This window comes from Vombatus ursinus, unplaced genomic scaffold (genome assembly GCF_900497805.2).
Source record: "Vombatus ursinus unplaced genomic scaffold, bare-nosed wombat genome assembly UNPS02014807.1, whole genome shotgun sequence".
Taxonomy (NCBI): domain Eukaryota; kingdom Metazoa; phylum Chordata; class Mammalia; order Diprotodontia; family Vombatidae; genus Vombatus; species Vombatus ursinus.
The window spans coordinates 52,902,500-52,919,506 of record NW_020954585.1 but is presented as its reverse complement, the minus strand read 5'-3'; the positions used below and the strand labels follow the sequence as shown (position 1 = coordinate 52,919,506).

The following is a 17,007-nucleotide window of genomic DNA, read 5'->3' as shown; positions in this document are numbered from 1 at the left end:
TGGATAGAACACCGGCCCTGGAGTCATTAGGATCTGAGTTCAAATCCGGTTTCAGACACTTGGCACTTACTAGCTGTGTGACCCTAGGCAAGTCACTTAACCCCATTGCCTAGCAAAAAAAAAAATGTTTATGTCAAGTTTCCATATTTGAAAAGTTTGCAAACTACTGACCTCATCTGATGAGGTCATTTGATGACCCCCTACAGATAGAGAAACTAAAGCCCAGAGAGGATCATGAGGCTAGTTAGTGGCAAAACCAGGTCTAATTCCAGGGTTCTTTTACCTCTACTACACTATTTCCATGGGATGTTTTGGGTTCAGTCTTAGTTGCTGTTACTGTTGTTCATTTGAGAATCACTCTTCATGACCCCATTTGGGTTTTCTTGACAAACGTACTAGAGTGGTTTGCCATTTCCTCCTCCAGTTCATTTTACAGATGAGGAAACTGAGGCAAACAGGGTTAAGTGACTTGCCCAGGGTCGCACAGCTAGTGTCTGAGGCCAGATTTTAACTTGGGAAGATGAGTCTTCCTGATTCTAGGCCCAGCGCTCTATCCACTGTGCCACCTAGGTTCAGTCTACCTTCAGCCCATTCTCTCTTCTAAAATCAGAATAAGGACCCTGAGGCTTTGCCATATTCTTAAACATCCATTTATGCTCAATAGACTATCTCACTAAGGCAGGAGTAAGTTTTTAGAAATCTTTTAAACAGGCTTTCGCATTAGCCTTCAAAAATCCAAATGTTGAGAATTCCCATTCCCAATACGTTCCTAATTAATCAAGGTCTGATTTGTACTTGGGTAAAGCCAATGAGCCAAGTGACCAGGAGCTGAGTTTCTAAGCTCCTCTACTGGCCTCTGTGATTAAGTAGAAAAGTACTTAGACCTGGATATAGCAGTGAACTTAAAGTCAGGAAGACCTGAGTTCAAATCCTGCCTCAGACAATTACTGGCTTTGTTAGCCTGGGCAAGTAATATAAACTTCCTCAGCTTCCCTTTCCACATCTGTAAAATGGGGATAACAATAAAACCTACCTCCAAGGCTCATTTTAAGATCAAGTTAAATGAGCTAATCTAAGCAAATCACTTTGCAAACCTTAAAGCTCTCTATAAATGTTAACCATCATTATCATCATTTGCGTGACCTTTGGTTTTCTCAATCTGTAAAGTGAAAATCAGGCAGCTAAGTGGTGCAGTGGATAAGGCACTGGGCCTGGAGTCAGGATCTTTGTGAGATCAAATCTGGCCTCTAATATTTATTGGCTATGTGACCCTAGGCAAGTCACTTAACCCTGTTTGCCTCAGTTTCCTCCTCTGTAAAATGGGCTGGAGAGGAAATGGCAAACCACTCCAGTATCTTTGCCAAGAAGACCCCAAATGGGGTCACAGAGAGTCAGACACAACTGAACAACAACAAAGCAGAGATGATAATAATTGTACCACTTACCTCCCAGGGTTATGATTAAAGGGAAGCCTTTTGAAAAATTGAAATCACCGAAGAAACACATGTTAATGTTATTTGAACTATGTTACGTTAATGTTAATGTTATTTGAACATTTGGGCCCTTCTAGTTTTCAAAGAATGAAACTACGAAACTCCACCTGCTTCCCGGCAGATACTGACGGGGGAGGTAAAACACAGACCTACCTGAAACAATTCCTATGGTAGAGCTTCCCATCAACCAGGTGCCTCTGCACCAGGTGCACATGCTTCTTGCAGATAGCACAGATACTGCTCCTGGAGCCCCGGGGGCTTTCGCTGCCCAGGGCGACCCGGCCCTAAGGAAATGGAGACAGAGCCCATCAGGTCAGCCTCGTGAGCCAAGAGCCTGGCAGAGAGCAGAATCCAGTCTGTGGTCAGCCACAGGTAGGATGATCTCTGGGAGGAAAGGGTGTTATTACTGGGAGGGGCAGAAAGCACATAGCAAGATATGGGAAACCAGCTATGTATCCAGAACTTTTCTGGGCCTGAATTCCTGGCTCAGTCCATTATTCATTCAGTGGCCTGAGACAGGCTATCTCATCCTCCCCACCAAGCTATCAGCCTTAAGCAACTAGTTTTGGTAATTTGCTCCTGTGACTTATGCTACTCAACACTCCAGAGTTCCAAGTTGAACTTTGGACTTTGCTGTCCATATCTCAGCGGCCCTGAAAGTTCTAATAATGGGTCTGGCTCAATTGTACCTTACTTGGTTATCTCTCCACCCATCAAAGCCTTCCTTTTCACTTAGTGGCTGGAGGATAATGAGAATTTGGCCTTTGTCTGGATTTATCAGCAATAAAAAAAATGCCACACCCAGACTGATCCTGAGGGAGGAACCACTTACTTCTCCTATGCTCAATTCCTCATTACAGGTCAAACTGAAACCTCCAGGCCTGTCTCTCAGCCCAGGTGTGGAAACGGCTCAAATTGTTCATTTCCACCAATAGTCACCAACTAAACCCTTGCTTTAGTTAACTAAGTGAACCTTAGTTAAGGTTCACTTAACCTGGGGTCAGTGAACTTAGATCTAGGGCTTTTTAAAAATATATTTTCATAACCGCATTTCAATGTAATTAGTGGGTTTGTATCCTACTTATTTAACTTTATACATTTAAAAACATTATTCTGAGAAGGGGTCCAGAGACATCCCCAGACTGCCAAAAGGTATCCATTACATAAAAGATTAAGAAGCCCTAACCTGGAACAAATAACCCCAGAAAGATCCATAAGTATAATTTGTAAAAAGGGGATAATAATAGCGCCTACCCCCCCAAGATAGTTGTTAGGACCAAGTGACATCATAATTGTAAAGCACTTAGCACATAGTAAGCATTATAGAAATGTTAGCTATTATTACTATTACATTATGATTCTTGTTGCTTTTGAATAAGGAAATTAGAGAAGATAGTCTGCCTTTGTAACTCCTTCCCAAATGTAATGAGAAGTAAGCCTTTCTGGATCAATCTGAAGACTCCATATACTGAGATGTCAGATTTTTTAGAGTCTTACATTGTATCAGATATTATAGAAAGAATAGAACTGGAAATAGAACCATGAGTTGGATATTTAACTCATTTGACTCTGATACTGGAGGGTATATCTATGACCCTTGTAGTCTCTCACCTACCAAAAAAAAAGGTTTATAATATCTAACCTTCCCTGGTAATGAGTGTAAAAACAATCCACATTGTGCTTTGAGCTCCTTAAAGAAAGGCTTCTGTGAGAAGGCAGGGTGTTACAACTGTGATATAGCAGTAAATTTGTGTAGGATGACATAGGTCATAAGGGGGAAAGATCTGGGATGCCTACTGGTTTTGCTGGCGGGAATTCCGTCACTGTGCTCTTCCCTTGGACAGCGGGGTTTATCCGGACTGGAGACAGTGGCTGCACAGGGGCTGGGGAAGTAGGCTTGACAGGCTGCGAAATGACTTTCTTCCCTACGGGTTCCTCACTCAAGTCTGAAGAAGGCCTCTTCACTCCAGCCATGCCCCCAACTAGTATAGAAAACACAAAGAATAGATGAAGGCCGGTAGAATCAGCTCCCACCAGTGCCCCAAGCCCCTACCACCACCAAGAGGCCACAGGGCTATACCTGTGCTTTCCCCTTAAAGCCGAGGTGCCAACCTCCCCATCTGCCTCAGCTAGATTAAAATGTAATTGGGAAATGTTTAACAAAAATAAATGACTACATAATACAGCACAGATAATGTTCGTTTGTGGTTTCCTAAGTTAACATATGGCCCGCCAGGATCAGTTTCTATTTGAGTTTGACACCAGGGCTTAGGCTAGATTGGCTTCCACCAAGAAGGGGTCCATTTCTCCCCAAATGTTTTCCATCTCTGAACTTGCCAGGGCAGACTGAAACAAACTTGAGGGCATTCTTCTGACTCCCCTCACCCCCAGCCATCCTCTGACAGTCATCCCCACACACCATCACATTAAATCCACATGCAGAGATGTCACAGCTAAGATTCTGATGTGATGGAAAGAACACTGTATTTGGAGTCAGGGGTCCTAGGTTCAAATCCTGACTCTGATCCTTATTAGCTACATCAGCACAGCCAAATCACTTCCTCTCTCTGGGCCTCATTTCTCTATAAAATGAATGGGCTGAACTTCATGACATGTAAGACCCCTTCCAAATCCAACATCTATCATTATTTTGTTGTTGTTCAGTCATTTCAGTTGTGTCTGATTCTTCATGACCCTATTTGGGGTTTTCTTGGCAAAGATACTAGAGTGGTTTGCTATTTCTTTCTCCAATCTATTTTACAGATGAAGAAACTGAGGCAAACAAGGTTAAGTGACTTGTCCAGAGTCACATTGCTAGTAAGTGTCTGAGACCAGATTTGAACTCACAAAGATCCTGACTCCAGGCCCAGCACTCTATCCACTATACCACCTAGCTGCCATCATTATTATTATTAATAGTAATAATAGCACTCAGCACATTAAGATTTGCAAAATTTTTCTATATGTTATCTCATTTGATCCTCACAACAACCCTATAAGGTGGGTGCCCCTTTTACAGTTGAAAAAACTGAGACTGAGAAAGATCAAGTGATTTTCCCAGGTAGTATCTGAGTCAGGATTGGAACTCACGTCTTCCTGACTCCAAGTCCAGCATTCTATCTAATAGCCTCCCTGAAATAGACCAACATGCCGTATCAGGGATTTTACTAATGCTCAAACAAAACACAGATCACTCCCGCTAGAACAGTGATCAACCTGTGATTCTCAAATCATACCTCTCCCTACTCATTTTAATTCACAGGAATAAGAATTTACTGAGCATTTACCACGTGCCCAGCACTGTGCTAGGTACTAAAAAATGAAGTACTTAGGTATTAGGGAAGTGCCAAATGTCAGGTATAAACAATAAATTCAGAGGCAGAATAACCAAGCTGGGGTGAGAGGACCTGTGTTCCAGACCCACCTCTGACACTGATGACTCTTACTGTTGTAGACAAGTCAGCCTCTCTGAGAGTAGTTTCCTCATCTGTAGGAGTATTTACCACACCCATACCATAGGGCTGTTGAAGGGAAAACACTTGTACAAACTGGTACAGAAATGAGATATTTGGTGCTAGTATAGTTCAAAGAAGGGAGAGTTGGCTGTGGGCTAGAATAATCACAGAAGACTTCTTGGAAGAGATGGGACATTAACTGGACCTAGAAGGATCGGTTCAATTTGAATAAGAAAAGGGAAAAGATTAAAGAGAAAAATAAGCTCAAGTATAGGAGCAGCTAGGTGGCATAGTAGATAGAGCACAGGAAGACCTGAATTCAAAGACAGCCTCAGACACTTACTAGCTGTGTGACCCTGAGCAAGTCAATTCACCCTGTTTGCCTCAGTTTCCTTATCTGTAAAATGAGCTGGAGAAGGAAATGGCAAACCACTTAATAGTACTTTTGCCAAGAAATCTCCAGATGGGGTCACAAAGAGTTGGACATGACTGAAATGCCTGAACAACAAGAAATGTGCTAGGCACTATGCTAAGTACTTTACAAATATCTAGCTTACAGATTATCTCATATAATTGCTGGACTAATTAGCTTGCTCCTAGATATTAACTGAAACACATACATACTAGCAGGTTTCTCTTCTCCCTCTACAGTGGTCATAAATACCCTGAAGCAGTTTGGGACCCCTCCAGTCCAAAACTGGCTGAGCAGATTGAGGAAATCCAGAATGTTATCCCATCAAAGACCTACTGTATCCATTAAGGGCTAAGCACATTAATCTGCCATGAAAAGGTGTGGATGGATAAATCCAGAGGAACACTCATAGAGAAGTGAAAAATGAGGAAGGAGAGAAAGGAGTGATGAGAAGAAGAGGGAGGAAGATGAGAACGCAAAGGACAAAAGAGCAAGATAGACATTCAGGAGTTTAATCAACATTCAGAGCTATAAAGGAACATAGAGGTCATTTAATCCAACTCATTTTCTAGGATCACTGAGGCAAAGTAACACAAATAGTAAACACTAGACCCAGGGTGATATAGCAATAAGCACAATAGCTGGGATTCCATGAAAAGTCTTTGGACTCCAAAGCCAATGACCTCCCTGTTCTACCAAGATGCTTCTCACAAACACATTTCCTCAGGGAATGGGGAATTCCCATTGCATTCATGGAGCAGCAACCAACAAGGGCTCTCAGTGAATTGCATAAAGCCCCTTTAGTCTGGACCAAAGAATCAGACTGTGATTCTGCTCTCCCTCCCCCAAGCCCCAAAGGCTCAGCTTCAAATCTTCTCAAGTCAGTTCTTGGTGGTCTAGCAAAGATCAGGCCCTAGGAAAGATCACAGAAGTTCCTAAAGGATCATAGATTTAGAGTCTGTAGAGACCTGAGGGGCCACTGAGTTCCAAACCACTCCCTCCCATCATTTTACAGATAAGGAAACAGAAAACCCAAAAAAACAAATAAACAAACAAACAAAAAAAAACTAAGTGAGTTGCCCAAGGTTGCATAGCTCATAAGCTTCCAAAGTGGAAAATGAACCCAAGTCTTCCCTGACTCCCAAGACCAGTGTCCTATCTAATTGCACCACAGTCTATAATTAAGGGGCCAGAGGACAGGGGACTTAGAGCTTGGATAACACAGAACTGTCCGCAGAGGGTGGGCCTTTGGTCTACATCTCCACAACAGTGAAAACACCCAACGGGTCATGGAGGTCCCCAAGAGGGGATTTTTCTATTTAACTACAATAAAGAAAATAGATTTCCTCAGGGCTGGAAAAGTGGGGGTGGGGTAAAGGGGGAGAAAAAGAGACTAAAAGAAAACGGAGGGAGGAGGGAACACAGAGGCTGGCACAATTCCCAGAGTCACTATGAGTTTTGAACGGGAATTTCTAAACCTCAGATTAGGAATGTGGCAAAGGGAGGCAGGGAGGGAGCTGTTAATAAAAGGCTGAGCCCAGCAGAGCTAGAGAGGAAATCATGGGTGAGTGGAGCACAATAGTGGATGAAATAGAAGCTTTGGGAAAGGTCATGCTCCTTGGGGAGACAGGGTCCTGAGGACTCTGATCTGCCTTGTTCTGAGAGCACGGCCCCACCTGCCAGGCACCCCTTACACACCCTATTTAGAACAGGCACCCTGTTCTAACACCCCACTATCCCTGAGTTAGACTAGATCTCCCCCTTAAAAAGTGAAGGAGACAGCAAAAATGCTTTCCCAACTGGGTCTTGAAGGACTTGTATCAAAAGTACCAAAAGCAAACTTTTCATGTCCCCAATACAGTCACAAGCTTCATTAGCACAAAAATACTAACTCTTTATATATCTGTTTAAGGTTTGCCAAGTGCTTTTACATGTTCTCTGAGTTGATCTTCACAGCAACCCTGTGAAACAGGCCCTACTATTACCTTCATTTTACAGATTGGAAACTAAGACTGAGACAGGTTAAGTGGCCTATAAATGACATAGTCGCATAGCTAATAAACATCTGAGGCAGAATTTGAACTCTGATCTTCCTGACTCCAAGTCCAGCACTCTCCCCACTACACAGTCTAGCTGCTTGAGTACCTGTTACATGGGATACGTGCATTCCTTTCAGTAAGAGAGAGGGAAGGCAGGGTTACTGTGAGGGTCAAATGAGATAATAGTAAAGCACTTGGCACGGTGCCTGGCACATAGAAAGCACTATATGAATGTTAACTATTGTTATTGCTATCATAATTATTAGCTCATGAAACTGAGGCAGACAGGGGTTGATGACTTGGCCAGGGTCATAAAGTTGGTGGGTGTCTAGGGCCAGATTTGAGCTTAAGTCTTCCTGGCTCCAGTTCCAGAGTTCTATCTACTGCATCACCTAGCTACCATTGTTATGGTTGTTGTCATTTTTTAATTAACTGTTTACAAACGAGAGAGAGAGAGAGAGAAAGAGAGGCAAAGAACTGGACAATTCATCCATTGTTTAAATGGGATGATAAACAAGGAAAAGGATGTTTTGTGCACTCTTGTTTCAAGTAGAGAAACTGGAGATTCTATAACTGAAGAATGGATTGGACTTCATCTGTTTGGCCCCAGAGAGAAGAACTATGACGATGTTGGAAGTTACTCACTACCTGAAAAACCCAAAGAGCCTCCTCATACAATAGAAAGCCCTCTATCCCTGGAAGTCTACAGATGGAGTCTATCCATTAGATTGTGAGCTCCTTGAGGACAGGGCCTATCTTTCCTTTTGCTTATATTTGTATCTCCGGTGCTTAGCACAGTGCCTGGTACATAGTAATTGTTTAATAAATGTTTGCTGCCTGCATGATCAGGGAGGCTGATTTCAATCTGAACCCATACTCATACCCCTACACTAGAGTTATTGAGGGGTGGCAAATAGATATAATTCTAACCCTAGAATTAACTAGAATTAGACCCTAGAATTCTAACCCTAGAATTAATCTAGAATTAACTGCAGTTAGGTGGTACAGTGGATAGAGGGCCAGATCTGGAGTCAGGAAGACACATCTTCCTGAGTTTAAATCTGGCCTCATACATTTACTAGCTGTGTGACCCTGGGCAAGTCACTTAACCCTGTTTACCTCAGTTTCCTCATGTGGAAAATGAGCTGGAGAAGGAAATGGCAAATCACTCCAGTATCTTTGCCAAGAAAACCCCAAATGGGGTCATGAATAATGAGACAGGATTGAAACTGAAGGAGACTGAAGGAAATATCATCCAGCCTCAGTCCTGGACCCTGAATTTCCCTTTCATCAGCTTGACTGCTTGAAGGTGCCAGCATGACCTTATTCCTTCTTTCCACAGAAGTGAGGCAGACTCCAAATCCCATCCATCCATGCCATCCACCAGGCGTGTCTTTATATATCTAAAATAGACATTTTCCTACTAAGTCCTCTATAAGTCCCATCTTTTATGGGATTTAGGAAGCATAATTGAGGTGAGAGAGAGTTGAATTAAAAAACTCAAACATCTTCCTCCCTAGGGTTTCTGTCAAAACAAGAAAAAGAGCAGACCTGTCAAAGGGCTATGGGAAAGGTACTGAGGAAGAAGGTAAGAGAGGACTGACTACTCACTGGGTGACCGGCCATGGAAATAATTGTAATACTGGGAGACGTAAGTCAGGATGCTCAATCGATCCGGCACCTTGAGAGCCACCATATCTTCTGCATCCAACAGGGCTGGTATCCCCAGCTGCTCCTCAGCCACCTGGAATGCCTATATCAGATGGGAAGAAGGACAAAGGCATTGGACACCTACTACATGAGACAGGTGATTACCCCTCAGGGTACTTTAACCCAATGGCTGAAGTTGGGCAAGAGAATAGGAAATGTTGCCATCTCTGCCTCATTCTGCTCTCTACCTACTCTTGTTTCCAAGGCTTATAACTTCTTAGCACTAATGAACTATAAGTCTATACAAGCTTTCCTCAACTGCCTCATCCCTCGATGATCTTTCTTCCACAAATCTACAAGACTTAGTGTCCTTAACACATCACATCAAAGCTTCGTGGTACATGATTTTGTATTGTCCATGGTGGGGGGTAGGGGGGGGCGGTGTGCAGTTTTCTCATCTGGGAATTCCCTGACATCACAGGTCAAGTCTATGTCCATATCGTCATAACACCTGATAGTGAAAGGGGCCATCAGGAGTCTGCCCCTTGAATGCAGGCAGGTAAATTTCTAAACAACTCCAAACAGATGGGAAGGGGGAAGAGGACAAGAAGAGCTGTCAATATTATTTAGTACCAGTCTTGATCTTGCAGACAACATGACCTGAGAGTTTTAGACATTTTTGGCCTAACAGTTGGATAATTTGGCTATGAAAGAAAGTGAAGGGATAGGAATTAAAGAATAATCTCCCAAAAGGTCCGTTGATTTTTTTTTTTTTTTGGCTCTTTCAGCGATTTTACAAACACAGATCAATGTCCTAACAGCTCTTTTTTTGGCACTGGGCTAAAGACACATTCTTTCTCAACATGAATCCTTATATGGTCAGTAATTACCCGGAATAGCTTCTCTGAAAGAGGGAGATGCATGCTCCCAATAACCCCAAGAGAGCCTTCTCACTCACAAAGCAACCATGTCAAACAGTACCATATAACAAAAAATGACCCAACGTCTCCCTCACTCCCTCCCTAATCCCACTCTACACTCTTCCCTGCACCCCTTTCTGGAGCTACCCAGTGCACACAGAGAATAAATTATGTTCTCATAACTGGAGTGATGGGAGAGAGACACAGATTAGAAGGCACTGGGGTGTGTGTGAGAAGGAAAGAAAGGCAGGAGGAAGGATAGGACAGGCTGGAGAGACACAGATGCCTTCATTCACCAGACTGACTACTTAGTCGACTTCAAAGACAAGAGATGTCAAGCAAGTCAACTCAGGAGGGAGAACTAAGTGGGTTATCGCCGAGATCTCTCTCTCTTTCCTTGACAGCAAGGACTAGTGCTTAGCACAGTGCCTGGCACAAAGTAAGTGCTTAATAGATGCTGTTACCTGCATGATCAGGGAAGCAGGTTTCATTCTGAACCCAGACTCATGCCCCTACACTAGAGTCATTGAAGCTCTCTCTCTCCACCCACCTCCAGCATACCAGATACCCTCCAATCTCTGAACTCCTTCCTGAAACTGTCAGGCCATAGTGTTCCAAAGAGAGCTGATCTGTCCAGTGGGAAAGAAAGGAAATTTCCAGACTTGACCCAAAGAGCTGGTGTTGCCTAGAACTCATGCTGGGGAGAGATTGGAAAAGCAACCAGAGACCCAGATAAGGCATAAGGTCTAGTACAGAGAAAGAGATTACATAAGGAGGTACAGGGAATAAGGATGAAGAAATGGAGCCTGGGCTTGATCTTCTTTCTTCCCATCCCAAAGATGATGACAAAACAGTCCCAGAGTCCTGAGGAGCTAAGCCCATCCTGCAAGGGTTATTTATTAAAGGTGGGGCCTTGTTTACCTTTCTCTCCTACCTCCACTGTCCTTGCCCACCTCTCCTTAATCCTCTGTCCGCACTCCCTGATCATCACCCAACTTCTGCCCTGTGCCTCTCTCCCTCTACCTAATCTCCTCTCCCACGTTCTCCCCTTTTCCTCCACTGTTGCCCACATTCTCTATAATGCTATTGGAAGCCTCAGACTCTGATGTCCTAGGCTCAAGTTCATTTGCTTTTCTTATCCATATGTATAGTGAGGAAGGAACAAGAAGAGGCTATGTAACCAAAAGCAGGAAGAACGCCGTTAGGGAATGGGGAAATACCCATGAAAGAGAAAGAGCCTGAGTCAAACTCCTTTTCTATCTCCCCATGAACACGATTAATTACAAGCATTCACATAAGACAGGGAAGCGGTATAACAGTGAAGAGAGCTGAGTTTGGGGTCAGAGATCCTGAGCAGAAATCCCAGTTCCTTATTTATCACCAGCGTAACGTTGGGCAAGTCACTGGATGTCTCTAGGCCTGTTTTCTCATCTACAAAATGCTCTGTGAGTCTATAATCTGTATCCACATGTGGTCCTTTGATCATTTTTTTATAGGGTCATTTTGGGAAGTGCCATTGACTAGAGTCTCTGGTAAGAGATTCATAAAACTTGGGAAGAAGAAAGAAGAAAAACGAGAAGGAGAAGGAAGAGGAGAAGGAGGAGGAGGAGAAGGAGAAGAAGAAGAAGAAGAGAGGAGGAGGAAGAGGAGGAGAAGGTGAAGAAGGAGTCAGCCCGCTGATAAAGGTGAGGGAAGGTATGGGGTGTTGGTAAGGAGAGAAAGTAAACAATGTCTTTGGTCTCTAGAAAGGAATAAAGGTTGGGGAATGGGAGCGAGGTCCATGTCCCAGGCCTGCTCTGGCTCTGGGTCAGCTCAGGCCAGATCTGTCCTGGAGAGTGGAGCAGTTGAAGTCCATGAGAGCAGACACTGGTCCTCTCTGGAGTCAGCCCACGCTCCCAGCAGATGGGTGGTCTGAGCTTCTGCGGCAGCCTGGGCCAGAGGAGAGGCTGCTCCCAAGGGAGCCCATTCCTTTCTCCCACATGCTTCCCCTGATTCAACCCCAACACCACCTCCCCGGAACCCTCCCCACCCTCAGGAACTCCGAGGGAACTGGAAAGTCTGGCTGGCACCTAAACAGAAGGAAACAGGCTGCGAGGAATAAGGGGCAGGAAAGATTAACAACCCAAGCAGTCTATGACATGAGGCTGGGGTGAGAGTCTGTTTGTCTTCTGAGAGAGCAGTTAAAAAAACATTTTTTTTTCAGACACTTATAGGCAGGAGCTCTGACTCTGACCTCACTGGTTAGTTCAGAAGCACCTTTCTCAGCCTCAGTTTGCTTATGTGCAAAATTGCAACAATTCCCCACGTGATAACAAAGCACCTCAGAAGTCTCCTTAAGGGGCAGCTAGGTGGTGCAGTGGATAAAGCAGGACCTGAGTTCAAATCCAGACTCAGACCAAACACTTGACACTTACAAGCTGTGTGACCCTGGGCAAGTCACTTAACCCCAATTGCCCCACACACAACACACCGAAAAAAAAAAAGATTCTAGGAGTCTCCTTAAAAAAAAAGTGAGGTGGTTTACGAAACCAGGTGCAACCAATGTATTGCAGACACTGATTCACAACTTCCTTAATGACATAAAGGACTAGTGGGAGAACTGGAAACGGAATGGAAACCTAGAGGGGGTCATCTGTCTGAGTAAGATTATGAAAGGAGAGGGGAAGGGTGTCTCAGGCTCCAAGATTCAGTCTGACCTCAGCTATGCAGAGCTAAAGACTGAGAGATGCCCCTTCACCCACCACAATCACGCCTCAAGGGGACAGAGTCAGGCCACCAAAAGCACGAGTGAGGACAGAGGAACATAGCACTCACCAGCTTGTTGTTTTCATAAATGTTTTCTTTTCTGAGGGTGCTGAAGTCTCTGAAAGAGAAAAATAACATGTGGTAAAGGCCCAACTTTGGCCAACTTGGCTTGGCTTTCTCTAAGACTCTTCAGCCTCCCGTTTCCATCCTGCTCCCTACCCTGCTGCAAACATTGCCCCCTTCCCCTCAGGTAGAGAGTCCTGGGGACAGACCAGAAAGCAAGGCCACAGCAACCTCGCTTGTCCAAGTGAGGATTAGAGCATTGAAAAAAAATAATCATGGCAATCTTTGACACGTACAAAGCACTTTATGTTTTTATAAAGTGTGTTTATAACCCCACTGATTCTCACCACAATCCCGAGAGAAACTAAATTTCAGAGAGACCCATTCAAGGTCACTCAACTAGGAAGAAATAAAACTGGGACTAGAACCCAGGTCTTCTAGCCCAGGTAGTCCATCGACCACATCAGGCCGCCTCCCAAACACGTCTGGGCACTGACTCTTCCCCATCTTCTCTCGAACACGAATCCAGGTCATCTCAGAATTATGAGCCCCAGAAGCTCCACGGTCAACCCGGCGGGGCTCAGCCCCATCCTTTGAGCTAACAGCCCTCAGCAATGGCAGTGGCAGCAAGAAAACCCACATAGATATGAGCGTACCAAGCTAAACAAGCAGCCTGGCCCCGAAGGAGCTCACAAGTCTTACACATACAACAGAAAATCATCCAGGAGGTCATAAATCATTCAACATGGCATTAGAGTGGTAAAGACCCTTAGAGATCCTCTAGGCCAGGGGCCCCTAACTCCTAGTGTGCTGCTAGGACCAGATTAAAACGGAATTGGGATATGTTTAGCAAAATAAATAAAATACAAAATAAATAAATAAATACAACATAGATGACATTAATTCGTGGTTCCCTAACTTAACATGTGGCAGGGATCCTTTTCTACTTGAGTTTGACACCATGATCCCTTCATTTTTCATTTCACTCCTGACCTGGACTCAGGAAGATATGAGTTCGAATGCTGCTTCTGACACTAGCTGTATGATGCTAGACAAGTCACTTGACCTATCTCAGCTTCGGTTTCCTCATCCATAAAATGGGGATGATAATAATAGCACCTACTTCATAGGGATATTATGAAAATCAGATAAGTCATGTGTAAACTACTTAGCAAACCTTAGAGCGCTATATAAATGCTTTTGTTGCTGTTGAGTGATTTTCAGTTGTGTCTAATTCTTTATGACCCCATTTGGGGTTTTCTTGGCAAAGATACTGGAGTGGTTTGCCATTTCCTTCTCCAGCTCATTTTCCAGATGAGGAAACTGAGGCAAACGGAGTGAAACGACTTGCCCAGCGTCACACAGGTAGTAAAGTGTCTGAGGCCAGATTTGAACTCAGGAAGATGAGTCTTCCTGATTCCAGGTCTGGTGCTCTAGCCACTGTGTAACCTAGCTGCCCTAATCACAACACAGTCACTTCCTAATAACTCCTTCCCACTCCTTCCACAAAAAAAAAGAAACTATTATACAAAGATGAACAAGATATGGTTATTACATATGTGTATATATGCATAATGTATTTTCATATGCATCATGAATTATGTATTATATGTTAATAAATTCTATTACTATATATTACATATGTATGTTCAGTCATTTCAGTTGTGTCCAACTCTTCATGACCCCATTTGGGGTTTTCTTGGCAAAGATACTGGAATGGTTTGCCATTTCCTTTTCTAGCTCATTTTACAGTTGAGGAAACTGAGGCAGAGTAAAGTGACTTGCCTAGGGTCTCACAGCTAGTAAGCTGGATTTAAACTCAGGAAGATGACTCCAGGCTAGGCATTCCATTTACTGCCCCACCCAGATGCCCCTGTAAATGTTTGCTGCTGTTATTATTATTATTATTATTATTATTATTGCTACTATCGTTATCATTACAGGATAGGTTAAGTGTCTCACCCAAGGTCACAGGTAGTAAACTGGAGAGTCAAGATTCAAACCTACTATCTAAGATAGCCAGAATAACTTTACAATATTGGGTCAAAAGGTGAAAGATGAATTCAGGTTCACCTTAATTCCCCCACTGCACACAGCAGCTCTCTGAGTCAGCATGGAATGTGGATGGAATACTGACTTTAAACTCGAGGAGACTTGAGTTTAAATCCTGCTTCAGACCTTTACTAGCTACCTATCCCTGGGCAACTCACTTCACCTCTTAGACTTAGCTTCAGTGTTTGACTTGCTAGCATCTAAAGTCCCTTCCAACTCTAAGCCTATAACCCAATAATCTCTCCCTTCCCTATGACCGATCACCCAAACTGATACCGAGCTGGCCATGGAGTCTTAAGTGCAAAGAGATTAGAGGAGTGCTGCTTAACAGCAAGGACCCAGGGATCGAAGCTGGGAATCCTGGGTTCTGTGCTCAGTTATCCAGCCAGCCTGCAGTCAGGTAGATGCTTAATCCCAGGCTGATCAAGCAAAGACAGAAACCAGAGTTCTCAAGGTCGTTGAAAAAGATTGACCATATTTTTTTTCTTTTCAAAATGTTCATAACTCATTCTTTCATTATAACAAATCAAACCGGAAAATTTTTATTTCAGATGTGAATTTCCCTATGCAACAACATCCTTGCAAAGGACATAACATTACTTTTCATTACAGTAACAATACAACATAGAAAAGCTTTCATCATGTATTTTTACAATAAATAGCAATTATACAACTCCTATCACATGGAGGTCCACAATGTTTTTTTTACTTTAAAAGGGGAGGTTGGGTCAATATCCTCAAAAAGTTTGGGTGTCACTGGACTAGACTAAATCAGTACATGCTAGTCCTGATTTGGGAACAAGGTTAGCCCATCCGGGCCTTCATTCCAATCCTCTGCTCTGGGTTAGGACCATATCCTCAGCTAGGGTGTCAGAGCAAGTGAAAGCAATTGCCCCAGATATAAAACCCATAATACCCTGCCTCTGGGTGCTCCACAAATGCCCTCCCGAGGCATTACTTAAACAATACAAAACCTTCAAAAAGCACAGAGGCTGAACCGGAACTTGGATCTTAAACAAACATCTGATCATCACCACACCCACCTGCAGAAACATAATGACCCACCGATGAGTGCAGGACTCCACCCGTATACCCCTCCAAGGTTCACAGTCCCACAAAGAGCCCCCCTGCCTCATCCAGGTGTTTCCTTTCCAAGGGCCTCCAGCTGTTTCTTTAACAGTGAGAGACGTCAAGGTTACCACTGCCCACCAGAAGGGGAAGAAAGCCAGAAATGACCTCAGAGGCCATCTAGCCTAATGCTTTCTTTTTATAGGTGAGGAAATTGAGACCTAGAGAGGTTAAATGATTTGCCCAAGGTCATACAGGTAACAAGTGTCAGAGGTGGGATTTGAACCCACATCCTCTGACTTTTTTTTTTTCATCCTCTGACTTCTGAGGCAGCTAAGGGGTGCAGTGGAGGCCTGGAGTCAGGAAGACCTGAGTTCAAATCTGGCATCAGATACTTACTAACTGTGTGACCTTGGGCAAGTCACTTCACCCTGTTTGCCTCAGTTTTCTCATCTGTAAAATGAGCTGGAGAAGGAAATGGCAAACCACTCCAGCATTTCTGCCAAGAAAACACCACGGGCAAAGTCCACGGGGTCACATAGAGTTAGACATGACTGAACAAACGAGCAACAGAGTGCTTGCTTTTGCATCTGTTCCATGATGCCTCCAATCTCTGGTTCTTTTCTTTCCAGCAATGAATGGATTTTGTTTGATGAAGTTCTTCTGGGGTATCAGGTATTAATTGCAGCACAGTAGAAAGATTGGCTAGGTGGCACTGTGGATACAGAGCCAGCCCTAGAGTCAGCAGCACCTAAGTTCAAATTCAGCCTCAGATGCTTACCAACTGTGTGATTCTAAACAAGTCACTTAACCCTGCGTGCCGCCATTTCCTCACCTGAAAATGAGCTGGAGAAGGAAATGGCAAACCACTCCAGTATCTTTGCTAAGATAATCCCAAATTATGAGTCACAAGGAGTCATACATAACTGAACAACAACAATAGAAAGAGCATTTATTTAGCATCTCTGGACCTCAGTTTCCCCATTGGTAAAATAAAAGGGTCAGATTAGATGATCTCTAAGGTCCCTTTCTGTTTTTAATCCAATGAATCCCATAAACATTCCATAGGGCTTACAAAGCTCTCTGCTGCTTACTACTTACCTATGTGAC

At 43.7% G+C, this 17,007-nt stretch overlaps 1 protein-coding gene across 1 annotated transcript in view; it reads right to left on the bottom strand.

The window, feature by feature from the left end:
- Positions 1–17,007, bottom strand: part of MICALL2 (MICAL like 2) — a 58,629-nt gene that overhangs the window by 26,213 nt on the left and 15,409 nt on the right. Inside the window, exons 2-5 of the mRNA XM_027875012.1 lie at positions 12,784–12,832; positions 9,011–9,152; positions 3,291–3,475; positions 1,647–1,777 (exon numbers count right to left, since the gene is read on the bottom strand). Coding sequence (XP_027730813.1) covers positions 1,647–1,777; positions 3,291–3,475; positions 9,011–9,152; positions 12,784–12,832 — 507 coding nt within the window. The remainder of the gene's footprint in view (positions 1–1,646; positions 1,778–3,290; positions 3,476–9,010; positions 9,153–12,783; positions 12,833–17,007) is intronic.